The 16092-nt window shown below is 36.5% G+C and overlaps 1 protein-coding gene across 2 annotated transcripts in view; it reads right to left on the bottom strand.

The window, feature by feature from the left end:
- Window positions 1-1076: 1076 nt before the first annotated feature.
- Window positions 1077-16092, bottom strand: part of kirrel3a (kirre like nephrin family adhesion molecule 3a) — a 144403-nt gene continuing 129387 nt past the window's right edge. The window contains exons 10-16 of one of the 2 annotated variants that reach the window (XM_052567391.1): window positions 13380-13480; window positions 11419-11617; window positions 9919-10026; window positions 8459-8542; window positions 8161-8270; window positions 6992-7078; window positions 1077-2526 (exon numbers count right to left, since the gene is read on the bottom strand). In XM_052567391.1, coding sequence (XP_052423351.1) covers window positions 2062-2526; window positions 6992-7078; window positions 8161-8270; window positions 8459-8542; window positions 9919-10026; window positions 11419-11617; window positions 13380-13480 — 1154 coding nt within the window. In that variant the 3' untranslated portion in view covers window positions 1077-2061. The remainder of the gene's footprint in view (window positions 2527-6991; window positions 7079-8160; window positions 8271-8458; window positions 8543-9918; window positions 10027-11418; window positions 11618-13379; window positions 13481-16092) is intronic. The other variant, XM_052567392.1, reaches the window with a different exon arrangement.

Below are 16092 nucleotides of genomic sequence, written 5' to 3'. Positions count from 1 at the left end.
TTCATGCATAATACTGTACATCAGAATGTATGTAGAAATTTACTTTAACCAAGAGTAATGAAGGCTTTAAAACCATTATTCATCATTGATATATAATACATAATTTGAACAAAATGAACATTATATATTGCTAGTTATTTTAAAAACTCGTAATTTATATAATCATTGCCAATCCTATCACTCATGACTAGAATAAAGCAGGTTGCTTTTGCTTTTGTACTGTTACTTCTTTAGATACAGAATGCAATGAAGTGAATAAAATCCATCTGTTCAAACTTGGTTGCATTGAGTGAAAATAAATTTGGTCACTCATGTTTTTATTTCTGTGTCATTGTGCTGAGTAAGCTAAAGTAAAGCTGAGTTGAGCTGCACATAACTATATATTCGGATTATTAGGCTATTATATGATATATCTTGCTGGGCTTTGGCTGTCAGTACTTTGTGTTTCTTAAATAGAACATTGTTTCTTTCAAAAAAAGCAAGGAAAATCTGATATGTCCTCCCACTGATTAGTTATTAAAACTTAAAATGTAACATTAAAATAAGAAATAATGCATTGTATCAACCTAAAATGTTCATGCTTGACTTTAAATTATAAGTTTAGTTAACTTTATTTAAGTTAGATATCTAACTAATTGCAGGAAGCATTAGTTAAAACTTTCATAACCTATTCATTTTACAGCATGCATATTTCAGGTGGTACATTTGAGGTGCCCCGCAGTTGACATAATCCAAATTGACAGGAAGTCCCTCCTTGCGTAAAAAAAGAAGAAAAAGATGCCGCCTCAGCTTTAATGACCACACAGCTTTCCCACACACTGTTTTATTCAACACTTATTTTGTAATCATGATTATTTGATCAGTGTAATTGCTCTGATGCACAACTCGAGTTAAAGTTTCGCTCTGAATGTTCCGCAGGCTCATCCGTCGACGGGAGGCACTTCCTGAACCAATTAAGTGATGTAAACGTTCACGCCAGACATTCAGGGGGCTGCGAGAAAGAGAAGCTTACTTAAAACAGTGAGCTTAAACATATGACAGCCTTAAAATAAACAGAACATCAGAACAAAAAAGAATTCAATCATACTCCCACCAGAATGTGGAGTTTATGCGCAATGATGTATATAGAACGACAACAACAACAACAACACATTGTTTGGAGGTATAAAAGAAGCTTCTAACATCAGAGCGTCTTAATTCACAGGACATGTACGTACGTAAATGCATTTATTATCCATGAAGTGTTGAAATGATCCGCTCACATTTAATACGCATTGAGAAAATAAAGTATTGGGATTTACATTCTGGTCTCGCATGTAAACACTATGCTGTCCACGGTAGCAACTCTCCACACATGCAGTTTGGCCGTGTGTGTTTTTACACATTCACATTGCGTTGGAAAAAAAACACAAAGCATGAAATGGTAAAGACGAGAGACCACATAAGGAGAAGAGAGATGAAATTAAAAAACAGTTTAGTGCACACAAGTGAAATCTATCTACAGAGTCCTCAGAAAAGCACAGAATGATAATTTTGAGGGATGACCTCCGGAGGATAATTCATCCTCGTTTAGATCTCTTTATCAGCAGAGAAACACGGGTTGGCATTGAACAGACACCCTTGTGCTTTGGGCCACAGTAGAAGAAAACTGCTAAATGGCCCAAGTTTGGCTCCTCATAAAAAAAAAAAATTAAAAAAAAACACCAACACAACCCTCGAGGTTCTCCCACAGTTCCGAGTTCCTGCATTGAACAGATTAGATCAGCTCACCGTGATAGTCCATGGTGGCTGTGTGGATGCACTCCTGATTGTCATGTTATGAAATGACCTCCAAGGTTTGGTTTCCCTCGTTTTCAGTTTCCAAACTCACAAGTCTTCCACAAAGAACATGAGATCTAAAAAACACGTTACTTTTCAAAATATACAGAAAAATGAGCTTGAGATGTTGGCATTGTCTTTCCAAGCTTGAAACGTTTGGATCTGTTCACGAATGATGCATGAAACACAGGTGACTCACCTTTAGTGTTCGTCCAAAAGCACGTATGACGTTCAGTTCTTTAGTTAAACGTGTGTTTGCATTCGTTTCTGTAGTGGTCGAGTTAGGTCCGAGTTCTGGGATGATGACTGTGAGTAGTGGGACGAAGACGACACAGAGGCTTTGCTAGCTTTGTCGAACTGCACGTATCCGTCCTGCTTGCTGTAGCTGCTGACGCTGCTGTCGCACTGCGTGTCCTGGAACGAGCTGGAGTCGCTGAGCGATCCCCTCTGAAACTCACGCTCACACAACTCGATGGAGCTGCTACCCATTCCCAGAACGAAACGTTGGCTGTAGTCATATAGGCGGTTGGGACCGGCGCCCAGTGTGTTGTAAATGTTGGTGTAACTCATGCCGGTGGGAACGCGGTGTTTTCCGAGGGTTGCTGTGGCGGGGTTTCGGACCTCTGTGTTCGGGTTGGCTGTCAGGGATATGGTAGGGGTCGGCTGTTCTTTGAAGGTATTTACACTGTAATATCCGTTGGTTGGATCCTAATATAAATAAAAAATTACATTTCATTAGTCATTACATTTTTTGTAAGAATTGTATGCAAATGAGAATATAGGAAAAAAGAGTGACCATGCATATGTAAATTATGCCATTTCTTATTGTAAATTCACACGGGGCGTCGACCCTTGATGGAGTGCATTTTTAAAGCTTTGTGCTGACGCAACCGTCATAGTGACAACAGCCAATCACATTAGTTTTCTGGTGTTGCATGGTCGAGATTGGCTAGAGTCTGCACCTGGGTATTTGCATAAGTCAATCTGATTGGCTGACACCTACGTTAACTTTTAAAAAAAGTTATCAACTTTGCCGATAGTAATGGACCCAATGCGATGCAATGGAGCCACAATTCAGTTTGGCAATGCTTTACGTTATTCAAAGTAAATGAGAGGTATGATGCCGATGGCGCCATGTGAAAGTTAGTCAACTAAATGAATTTAAATGTAGCTTAAATAAATTGAGTGCAACTATTTTCCTTAACAAATTTGTAAATTCAATCAATCATTTTTTTGAGTTTATCTGCCTGGAAATTGACAATTCAGGTTTTTTTCTTACGATTCTGAGATTTTTTTTTTTTTTTTAAAGGCAATTCTGAGAAGTCTGAATTGTGAGAAATAATCTAACTAAATAAAGCTTGTTTTCAACCACAAAAAAGGTAACAGTGACATTTAAACTTGAAATTCTGAGTTTATAACTCTTCTTACTTTTCTCATAAATGCAAGAAAAAAGTAAAATATAAAAATGTATACCTCAAAATACTTAAAGAAAATCTGATTTGCGAGAAATAAGTTGGAATTGTGAGATATATACATGGAATTCACAAGCTTGAAAAGAAGAAAAGAAATATCTTCAACAACAACAACAACAACAAAAAAGTAATTTCGACTTTTAATCTTATAAATCTGAATTTAAAAAGTCAGAATTTTGAGATAAGAAATCACAGTTATCTTTTTATTATGTGAGGGAAATAACAAAACAGGCTTTTTGCACCGAATTGTCATGCTAAATAAACCATTTAATGAATTCTCACCCCAAAGTAGTCAATAAATCATTAACACATCAAATGAATCTCTCTTTGTTTTTCTCATTGTTTTTGTAAGAATTTCGCTTGATGTTTCCATGAAGCTTGTCATCAAATTAATCTATTTATCCAAAGTCTGTTAGCACAATTATTCATTTTAACAAACAATTATTTATATATAACAGGACTTTTCCAGTATACACTTTCAGCTTGAATTAAAAGCAAAATGAGGGAAAAGAGTAAAAGGAAACTGTAATTTTCATCGTGTATTTGTAAGCTGTAAAAAGCCAAGGTCAAGTTCAGCTCACACTAATTATAGGCAGCGTGACGTGGAAATTAGGGAACAGACTGATAACTGTCCCACGCTAAGAAGATTACATGGTTTAGTGGTGTGAAACAGTCATCTCCAGCATAAACAGTCAAATCCTGTTATCAGCTAATTAAATGGGCCTTGGCGATTCATGTCGGCATTAAATATGTGAAATAATCTCCATAAAATTCACTCACATTTTATTTTTGGCCAGTTTCTATATAGATAACATATATCTCTTGCTCTCTCTTTTTAATCCTAGTGGTCTTGTGGGAACGCTGAGGTGAAATAACTCAGGGATTCCTGGAAAAAAATAAAAAATAGTATGGTGTGACTGTGCACTTTCACTGCTGTCAGAGTCAAGGCCGAGTATCTCTGAATCTCGACTGAGGGCCTATGGCTTAATCATACAGGATGGAAAGGCATCTTTGAAGACTGAGAGATGATGATGGTTTTGCCATGGAGAGATTGTTAAGGCAGGTGTAGTTGTTGGGTGAAAACAAGATGACCAAGTCAATTTTTTAATTTTCTGAAGAAAATCTGACTGGTGCCTCAACTCAAATCAACTGGATTGACCCTGTTTCCAAGTCTCTATGATATTCTAGTTTCTCTATGATATTCTAGTTTTTACATTTACCTGAGAAACGCTGTTCAAGTTTTGCATTCTCTCAAGAAACTTTGTTCTCTTTGCAAATGTTTTGTTTCCTGATAAATGTTGCATTCTGATCACAAAAGTTTTGCATTCCCCTAAGTAACTTTGCATTCCCTTTGCAAAAGTTATGCGTTCCCCTACAAAAATGTGTGTTCTCTTTGGAAAGTTTTTGTGTTTCCCTGAGAAACTTTGCGTTATCTTTCCTAAAGTTTTGTATTCCCATGAGAAACTTTGCATTCTCTTTGGAAAAGTTCTTTATTTCCTTAAGAAGCTGTCATATTTTTGCAAAAGTTTAGGGCTGCACGATTAAACAAATGCGATTGTCATGTGTATTTTTTCGGTAAAGCCGGTTTTGTAATCAGCAGTAATGATTATGGAATCTAAGAAATAATTTGCAATAATGAAAGCTGTTTGCATAGCTTCTCAGTGAACTACGGCTCTGTGTAGTAAATGCTTCTCCATCTGAAAGCATGTGAAAATACCACATTTAATAACTTTTTTTTTTTTTACCCCAAACTCACTTCACAACATCAGTCAAGTGTTTGAAATAAATCCTTCTGTGAGATGATGTGGCTTCTTACACAGAATAAGGCACACAACATATTTCATAGTATTCTAAGCAGTGATAAAGGGATTGCATTATGAATATACTTTATTTTGATGAAAATTATAATAATAATGAGAGATCGCCTACTGGCCTTCGAATGGAGATCTACTGCTGATCACAGAACCATGTTTCAAAGAAAGATACGCAATGACAATCGCAGCTTCCGGCGAATCGCGATGTCGATTCCATTTCATGCCGCCCTACAAAAATTCCTACAAGCAGCCGTGTGTTCAGCTAGCCTACGATTCACCATTTATGTAAATCAAACGAGTTACATGCATACGTTTAATATTGATTGCAAAGAATATTACTTTATGTTCATAAATCTCTGGCGCAAAGTCTAAAATCGTAAAACCATTGGGTATTTTTTTTTTTCTACACTCAAAAAAATGAATTTTTAGTTTTGTTCACTTTACCTGAACAATTCATGTTGAATTAATGCCATTTTGGCTATTTTTCATTTCAACATAATTGTGTCATGTTAAACTGACTTAAACCTGTCTCTCGTTGGTTTAACATAACGTTTTCATTTTGAAAGAACATGTTTCAATCAAGTCCCTCAAAATAAGTTTTACACTTCCCATCATGCTTTGCACAGGACTGGATATGGGGAGAGAAAATGTTGAAATAAAGTGTTATTTTATGCAGTTTTTAATAAAATGTGATAATAAGGAGACTTTTTCATGTATAATGCTCTATTATGTGGGCATTTTAAAAGACTTTATATTGGTGTATTTTGTGCGAGTTACCATTGTGGTGAAGTGTGGAGCTTGTGGTTGGGTTGAGGACCTGGTTGAAAGAACGTCTAAAATACTTAATTAAAAAAAAAGCAACTTTAATGAGAGTGCTAGTGTATGATGTACACATAGTAACATCCTTAAACTGCAAACAATTAACATCATGTGTAAAGAAAAGTTATATCTTACTTGCTAATGTTTTTATAACACTTTGGCTAAACTTGCATGGACAGTGGTTCTACATGATGTAAACATATTATCTCTACTCAGATATTTCATGTAGGATGAACTAAAGCAAACTGAGTAAACTCAACTAAAGGTAGACAAGTCCTTATAACTTGATTTATTCATGTCCAAATAACATGGTACAAACATGTGGAACCACTGTCCATGATAGAATCATGTTCAGCCAAAGAGTCATTTTTTTGAGTGTAAATGATGTAGGTTAGTTTTACAAACCTTGTTGCAAGACAATCCATTAAAAATATATTATTTCATTGTAAGTCATACTTATCTAAAGGCAAGTAAATATCATTTTATCTTTGATAAATATGTTCCTCTCTGTATATGCAACTCACAAAGCAAAGTTTCAATTTCTGGTTAGTTTCGCTTGCCTTAGCAAATATGACTGATGATGGACGCTTTGTCTTAAATATGCAATTTGCAAAGATCCTAACAAGTCCTTGAAATATTGAGCTTTTGAAATGATCTGAAAGGCTGAAAAGTTCCAGACTGAAGTCTAGCCAAACAGCATTCATTAAACGAATTAGCATGCACATTCTACCAAATGCCCCAGTACTTCTCAATTACCAGAGGATATAATGAAAACTTGGGCTCTGGAGATCTGACATGCAGTCAGTCAGTATGACAACACGTCCATTTGTGAACATTTCTATAATGGACTCTGGAAAGAAAAAGAACATGGCAAGGAATTCTGAAAAAGTCAGAGAGCGAGAGTTCCCACAACTCTGCTTTATTAGATTCCGTGAGATTACGCGGCTGTTCTATTAAATCTGTTTTTCATGAGTATGATGGAGAAATGACTCTCTGGGGTTCCTTAATGGTGACAGATGTGAGTCCTGCAGAGCCCCCCCCCCTTCTCTCCATCCCTCTGTTCATCACCTTAATGTGCTGTAGCTCCCTCTCCTCCTCCTGCAGGACCTCCAACTGTTTCAACACTGACTCTTGCTGAAACTCGGATCGCTCCATCTAAATGCCGAAAGAGAGAAAAGTGAGCTGATGCAGCAGACGTGTGCTGAAGCACCAGTGACTGTGTTGATTTCAGCCTGTAAGCATGTACACGAGATTTAAAGCATCTAGCAAGAACAGAAATTCCCTCAAAGCTCAGGTCTGATCCGAACCCGGTCAAAGGTCAAGGATGCTGCAGGGGAAAAGGCGGATGAAGACTGTTCATGTTCACACTTAGGGTATAACATTAGTGTAATTTTGGGCAAAAAGTGGTCCAATGTATAACAGCTCACACTATGTTCACCTAATAGAGCAGTAGCTCAAATGACCAACTTGAAAATGATCAAAATCTGTTTGGGAAAGTTTTTCACCGGATTCCTATTGGAGCGACTAAATTTCACCCACAAAATTTCACGAAGCAAGGGTAAATGCGACTCTACCTTTACAGCAATAATGCGATTGGAATTTGTCAAATGTGACAGCATACTACAGGCTGAGAAAAGTGTGGCTTTATGCAAATGAGCCACGATTCTTCATGCAGAAGATTCAGCGACCTCCAACAGTAGTGAAGACATGATCCTTTCTCTTTGAGATCTAGTCGATAGGCATGTGGGGAAACGGTGTTGAAACTGACATCATTCTGAATAAATCTGATAATTGTTCATCTTGTTTGTGATTTGGTGTATTATGCACTGCTAGAATTTATATGCAAACACTTTGCCAACACCAGAACAAATAGTAGGCAAACATTACTTTTCAAAATAGAATTAAGTCTTATTTTTATTGCCAATGATTCTCATTTGAGAGCAGTTGTATAGCCCACTAATAATGTGAGGGCATCTAGGAAACATCTACTAGCAACCAGCATTACAGCAACAAAAAATGAGTCAAACGACAAGAAGATACACTATCATATATTGCATCTTCAAGATGAAACGTTTAAATGTACTCAAACTCGTCTAGCTTGACTTTTATACTCTATAGGAGCCGATTTACACTTGCACTCAGAGCTGTTAACATCAGATCATCCGAGACGGATGCTTAAACCAGATAAAGGAAGGCAGAGAGGAGAGTGAAGGGTGGGATTTGGAGTGCCAACTCACCATCATTTGTTTCATGTTGCTGTGGTCTTCCGGTTCTCTGGCTGCGTTATGGTCCTTATGGACAATCTCCACTCGGATGTCGTTTTTAGCAGATACAACCCCTTTGAGATCTGGCGGAAATCGTTCTGATTAGCCACGGTGATGCGAACCACACTACATCCTACAGCTTCCGCTGAGCTTTGACATGATTCTGAATATCCCTTCACAATCTTGTGAACATGCAGCAATCGCTCGTGAACAACATGCATGTCTATATTTTCCCATAACCTGGCCGCTAAGAGGTGATAGAAGGGCTTACTTTCACTTTTTAACGTGCCGGAGAGCTCTCGCTGCCGAGAGGAGAGGGACACTGGGAGTGATGACATCACCAGGTGCATGTCCTCTGTGGTACGGGGTTCACAACATGCGAAGAAAGAAATATCACTTGTTAAAAAATGAGGTCTTTACAGTCCTGGCCAGATAAAGTCAGGCTGCTGCTGGTAAGGAACAGAAGCTCACCGCTAATGGAGGCAATTTGCGAAAGGCAAGATAAGACAATAAAGAGTTCAGATAGACTAAGACGTGAGTGAGGTGCAGGTGTGCTCTTATCACTCTGCGGTACAGTGTTGGGGAAGCTACTTGGAAAATGTGGCTTGCTGAGCTACGGGTAACATGAAATAGTGTCAAGTCTCCCTTTTGAACACATGTACACTGCCATTTAAAAGTCTGGGATCAGTAAGATTTGTAATGTTTTTTTTTAAATGAAGTATTTTATGCTCATCAAAGCTGTATTTATGAACAAAGGCCTTCTGGAGTGAATTGGTGTGTTTTTTAAGAAAAATATCCATATTCAAAATGTAATAATCACTATAATCTAGCTTTTTATGGATTAATTAATGGGTTCATTTTAATTTTTGTATGAACTAACCCTTTAATATACTTCAAAATATAATTAATTTCTGTGCGCTAAATTTTCTTCAGCCATTACTGCAGTCTTCAGTGTCACATGATCCTTCAGAAATCATTCTAATATTCTGATTTACTGATTTATGAGTGTTGAAACTGTTGTGCTGCTTAATATTTTTGGAACTGTGACAGTTTTTTTTCTTTGATTCTTTGATTAATAAAAAGTTAAGAAGAACAGCTTTTCTAACAATACTAGTCTTTACTATCACTACTTTACTATCCATTTAACACATCCTTGCAGAATAAAAGTATTAATTTGCAGAATTAAAAGTATTAAAAGAAAATATTTTAATTGATAAAAAAATTAGATCAGCATTTATATAGCAAAATTACAATGAGGATCTCAGTTATGGTGATGATTAGACTATTAAACAACTATTAAAGCTAAAAGATTACATTATTTAGACAACAAAAAAAAACAGTGATAAATGGCAAAATATTTTTTATTTTTATTTTTTTAATATTCAATTATATTTATTTCAGACTTTCCTTTAAGGCTTTGTACAATATAATACAAAAAAAAGTTAAGTCATGTTTGTCATGCAACAATGCTAATTGTTGAACAAACAACTTATTATTGGAAAATGGCACTAATTTGAGTTGCCGTCATGCTACAGAAAAAAAAAAGTGGTTAAGCTGCGCTCCTTTTAATTAGCTATATTCCAACACTTTTGTGTATGTGTGGATAAAGTCGTGCTACATGGTGCAACACAGCGTCACAAGTTGAGACTAAAAACGGTGGGTGTCTCAGTGGACGTGCGGTGCGAGTTGCCTCTGTGTTTCTGTCTCTGTAGAAACAATGAGCTCACTTACTCCTCTGCAGTCGAGCACAGCAGAAAGCCCCCAGAGTCCCAATGAGGACGATGAGAGCCAGGAAAGCTCCCACTGCAACCCCGATGATGACGGCCAAGCGCAAAGACCCTGAGGAGAACACAGAACCACTGGGATCATCAATACAACCAGTGACAGAACGTTGAAGCCAAGCAACGTGCACAGTCCCGATCAGCAGCCTGTTTGTCACTTGAAGAGACATAATGAAGTCATGTTCCAACAGTCTCCCATTAAGTCCTTTGGGAATGAGCTGACCTCTTTGAATAACTCAACTCTGCACCTTGGGAGTTGGCTTTACTAGAGGAAAATGGGCCAGTATTTGAATAAAAAATACCATCTAATTTTATTTAAATATTTCAAAGAAATCATAAAAGCAAGTAAAAAGGATTAAGGACTGTTTAAATTAGATTACAAATGGAAGTTCTGAATATGTCAGAATTCCATTAAGTAGGTTGTGTTCTATGAACGCAATAATACTTGTTTTTTTTTTTTTTTACTATTTTTTTCTAAACTGGGTTCAATGAGATTAAATTATTCTACTCACCATTCAACCATCGAAAATGAAAATCATCTTTAAAAGTGTAAAAACATAAACAAGGTACTTGCAATAGCCATGATTAACCCCAAAATCACGATTCTTTCCACAGCAATAAAGAACAGGTGATATATTACTATAGTAATATATATCTGTATTAGGTAACATATGTTGCCTTGATCAAAAATGCTCATTAACTTCCTCATTGTGAGATACTATTTCAAAGTGATAATAAATCGTATTTACCTGTGCAGACAAACAAAACGAGAGATTCTTAGTGCATTCCAGTGAATTATTAATGGCGTATATCGCAGGTTAAATCAGGAGAACAGACCAATAATGTGCAGTATATGATGTTTTTTTTTTCATACTATTACAGCGAACAAAGAAAATATTCATTAGGAAAAGAATGCAGTGACTGAAAGAGCTCTTGCCATAGATATTCTTGTTATAACATGTCACATGTTAAAATACCAAGCGGTACGTTATTGTCGTGATGTCTGAAAATAAAACATGAAGGAAAATTGATATCTCATTCAGTCAAACAAAAAGACACGCTTTATATGGAGGGCAACCTTATAATTTGAAATGATTTGTTTCCGTCTTTTTGAATGGAAGTGCTCCAAACCCATAATCTTAAAAAAAAAATAGCCAGATCTTAAAAGGAAAGAAACATGATGTGAACAACTCAATGTGAACGAACGTCTTCGTATTTCATGACAAAGACTGCATCAGTCACTCAGTATGTACTTTTAATAATATTAAAATGCTTTAACATGAATTAATTAGATTACCGAGAGCGGCGAGAGCTCTTCTGATCGATTTTCAGATCATTCCGTTGCGTCTCTTAGCTGTCACGGCTGGTCCGAACAGACAAATTGCTTGTGGCTGGAATCTGAATCTGTTGCAGTGCGGTTGGTTAGGATGCAGTGTAACTTGACTGTTACCTTGCTCTTTAAGGCGAATGATCTCCGTGTCAGAGCCGAAACTGTTCCATGCAGTGCAGTTGTAGATGGTTTGGAAATCAGCAGGAACAATGTTGCTCATGGTGAGGGTGGAGATGACACCATCCTCTGTGCTCACGGTCTCCACCGTATAACGGCCCGATGTTCCTGATTCTAGCACGGTCTCTTTCCATGACCATGCCTGCATAAATTATAAGCATAAACAATAAGTAAATAATGAGGGGTGGGGGAGGGGGGTTGTGTTACTTACTATTGCAAAGTTTCGAAACACAAGTAAAGCAACTCTGCTGTTTTGCTATTATGAAATACTCTGTTTTTCTAAAGTCGAACCCACAAGCACAGCAGGTCAGGTGGATTAATGCACTTTTTAGTTCAAACAGGCCTAGGCTGAAAAAATGCTTTTGCGGTTCAGTCCATTCAGCCTCTTCCCAGCATGCATCGGGACATGAATAATTAATACAGTTGCACTGTCTGACGGTTTGCCAATTTGATTTACACTCGTTGTCCTGTGATGTCAGGAGGAGTTTGTTCCTCTATTTAAAGTGATTGATCGTTTCATATAGCAAGTGTTGAAGGTCTGTGTGTGGTGGTATTTTCGTCTTGTGAGCGATCATGTGCTGTTGTCAATATTTTAGGATAATGAGCACTTTAGTCTCCGTGACGCACATTTCCCTTAGAAAACACGAAATTGGGCATATAATTAAATTAACAATTTGCATCCATGTAAATATAAGGAAACAATTTCCACTGAACTCTTCTTTGAGCTGCTTGCTGTAATTATGTGAGGTAAAATTACAGCAGAAGTCATGGCAACTTGACATAAGCTAAATCCAGATATTTAATTAAAAAAAAAAAAAATCTTTATTAAAGTTTCATGTACAGTTTTTTTTTTTACAGTCCACACGTCTAGAAATTACACACACACCCACACATTTAAAAGATCTTCAATGATTTAAAAGGTCTGTTTAATGCATTGAAGTCTAAAAGCATTAAACCAGATTTGTGGAGCCATATTTTGCACGTCTTAGTTGTTCATCACCTAAATAGAAAGACAGACAGTAGTCTTGAGTAGCCATACTCTGGACTAGATTTGTTCACTTCATCTGGCTCAGAACTGACCTTTTAAACCAAAAGGAACCATGTGACCAATAATTGTTTAGAACAAACCTGCTTTTACAATTAAATGATTACACCATCATTCTGTTTTTTTTAATGCTTTTGACAGAAGTCTCTCATGCTCACCAAGGCTGCATTTATTTGATCAAAAATACAGTGCAAACAGTAATATTGTAAAATCTAATCATAATCGATTATTCTAATATGCTGATTCGCTGCACAAGAGACATTTCTTTTCTTTATTATTATTATTATTATTATTATTATTATTATGAATGTTTAACAACAGTTATTTTGATTCATATTTTTGGTGAAACCATCATAGTTTTTTAGGATTCTTTGATGAATAGAAAATATCAACATTATTTGAAATATGTCTCTACATTCCCTTTTAATCAATTTAATGCACCTTTGCTGAACTAAAGTACTAATTTCTTTAAAATCTTACTGACCCCAAAATTTACGGTAGAGTATGCAATTATAATAATTATTATTATTATTATTAATATTGAGCAAATAAACATTAAATACTAGATTTGGATATTACTGACATGATTGAGAAATATCTGACCACTAAATATATTGATAGATGGATTAATACAAACAAAGCTGAATGCATACAGGGATATTATTATATAAATATTATTAGAATTGTTTTAAATATATATATATATATATATATATATATATATATATATATATAATAGATTCATAAAATATTTATATCCAACTAAATGGAAATGAAATATTGATTTGAAAATCACTGACATGATTCCAAAATAACTGATCAGGGAATACAGGTAGCTGGATGGATGGGTAGAACTCACAATGCGGTCTGGAGGAGGGGTGCTGCGGATGAAACACTTGATCTGGCCCTTCTCCCCGTACAGAGCCTGCTGCGTCTGTGTGCTGGAGATGGTGGGAGGCCCTGAAACAAACAACAGACTGTCAAGCTTCCTGTCTGACAGCTGAACCGCCTGCACACCATATCACCACACATCTTTCCTGAGAACAGAGATGACAGGACATACGCTCCTGTTTTCATGATCTCCAAACTGGTTTTGACGATCTTCTATCTTAAGATGAGGTGGAAGAGTAAAGAATCAAGGACAAACTTTTGCATGCGGTATTTCACTGCTTCTTATTCATTGACCGCTCTCAAGTTTACAACCGGCCAGCGAGTATTGAAATGAAGTCATTGACACAAACATGCTTTCATTCTATGCAAATTAGGCTCATTATAGATTATGCCTTAGTCAAAAAACTCAGTACTATTTAACTGGCACAATTTTCATCATAACGGTAAACGCAATTTCCTTTAAAAGAGATGTTCATGTACATTTACCCATTATCCCTTGATCACTGCAGCCGTAATTCTTTAAATGATGGAGAGGGGTGTTATAACCAGGCACACATCCAAGAAAAAAAGGATTCAGGTGTCTCAATTGTGAGATTTTGTCGCTTCATTCACAACCTGATTGGCATATTTCATTCAGGGAATCAGGCACTTAAAAAAAAGAGGGAGTATGTGCAAATTAACTCCCAAATATAGCAGCCATCATCAAACACTTGACACTTTTCTGTTTTGTACTGTGATTTGTGTGAAACGGATTATCTAAACAGAAAAAAAAAGTGTGGTTTAAATGGACTAAATGATTGGAGAAGTCTGATGTTTCGCAGAAAGATTATGATTGAAGTTTTTCTATGTCAAATGATGTTAATTGATGGACTGGAGTCGTGTGGATCGCTTGTGGATTATTGTGATGTTTTTAATCAGCTGTTTAGATCCTGTTCCATTGGACAGCAAATGATGTAATGCTACATTTCTCCAAAATCTGTTCTGATAGAAAAACAAGCGCATCTGGATTGCCTAATGTTGAGTTAATTTTCAACAAACCATTCTTTAAAACATATGTTTAAAAAAATCTTTAAAATGAAAGATATATCATTCACAAGATGATCAATAGGATTTATTTGGTAAAGATAGATTTAGTAAAGATTTTAATTCCATTTCATACTGACTTCAACCTTTGCTTTCAATTTTTTTTTCCTTTTTTTTTCACAAATGCACCAAAGAGAGCTAACGAGGGTGTTAAGATTTGTTATTCAACTTAAATTTCAGTCTGTTCCTCATTCAAAGCTATCATGTGACTTCAGAAGACTTGAACATGGATTGTAGGGACCACTTTTATGCTGCTTTTTTGCCATTTTGGAGCTTGACAGTTCCAGTGCTCATTATATTGAAAAGTGGCAAGATATTCTCCAACAATTTAAATTTTGTGCTCCACTGAAGAAAGGCACACGAGGTTGGAATGACACGAGGGTGAGTAAATAATGACGGAATTCTCGTTTTTGGATGAGCTAGTCATTTAACTCTTCCCACTGCATTTTATACAACAAAACTGGAAATCATGCTTCGAGTAAACTTCATCGTTTCATAAATAATTAAAAGTGAAAGAAAAGGGGGAGATTAAATCATAATAAAAACAATCATACTTTTTCTATTTCTTTTTCCGCAGCAGATTGAGGTCCATTATGTGTGTCTATACGAAAACAGATTTTCATTTTAATTGGAATTCGGGTGTCTCAGTGCGCGAGTACTATCCCATCAATTACAGATCCCAGCAGCGTGCAGGAGTCTTCTGTACACACCGAAGCTCCGTCTCTCTAGAGAGAGTGAGACAATGCTCTCGCTTTCCTCGGCACCCTCTTAATCACATGCACGCTCAAAGGCTGCAGTCGGGCAGAGGGGTGGGACGCCTTTTCCGTGCTCTTCAGCGGCAGTCTGTTCAGATCGTGTCCTCTGGGGGAGCCAAACAAATCTGACAGGGGATCATGGCCATAAATGAGGGCTGTAATTAAACAGCTTTATCTCTCAGGCTCAGACGGGAAACGAGCGGAGAAAGGAGAGAGAGTGGGATGTGAGACCAGACTGCACGAGGTAAGTGCAGTCACACGTCTCACTCCATGCCTGGCTCTCGGCGATGCTCTATTGGAACTGTGGGAGAACTGGAGGCCTGATCATCTATTCCAACCGACTCACATCTCATGGAGGGTCATAGCATTTAATAATAATGCAAAATAAATAAATTACTGTTTAAAAATTAAAATGATGGTCAAGGATACATATTAATTACTTCAATGTAATACTTCCGTGTAATAACTACACTGATAACCACCAAAAGCAGGCGGTGATGAGAAAGTCACATATAGAAGGTGCACAATGTCATTCACAAAAACACTAAACACCATCATGGGAACACACATGAAACTGAAATAATGCGATAAACATTAATTTAACAACATTAGATGAAACATACAACCCTAATTTACAAAACTGTTAAGAAAAAAAGAAGAAGAACATAGTTATATTAAAAAAACAAAAAAAAAAAAAAAAACATCAAATTTGAATTGTAATGCAGGGAATTTTGGAAATGGCAATTTACGGTTATTCACCATAAATTCTACATTATTTTTTCCCACTTCCAGAAATGGTATACTACCGTAAAATTACATGTAATATCCAATACAGTTTTCCAC

Source organism: Carassius gibelio, chromosome B10 (genome assembly GCF_023724105.1).
Source record: "Carassius gibelio isolate Cgi1373 ecotype wild population from Czech Republic chromosome B10, carGib1.2-hapl.c, whole genome shotgun sequence".
Lineage (NCBI taxonomy): Eukaryota > Metazoa > Chordata > Actinopteri > Cypriniformes > Cyprinidae > Carassius > Carassius gibelio.
The sequence above is the reverse complement of the archived record's forward strand: the minus strand, read 5'-3'. Positions and strand labels throughout refer to the sequence as shown.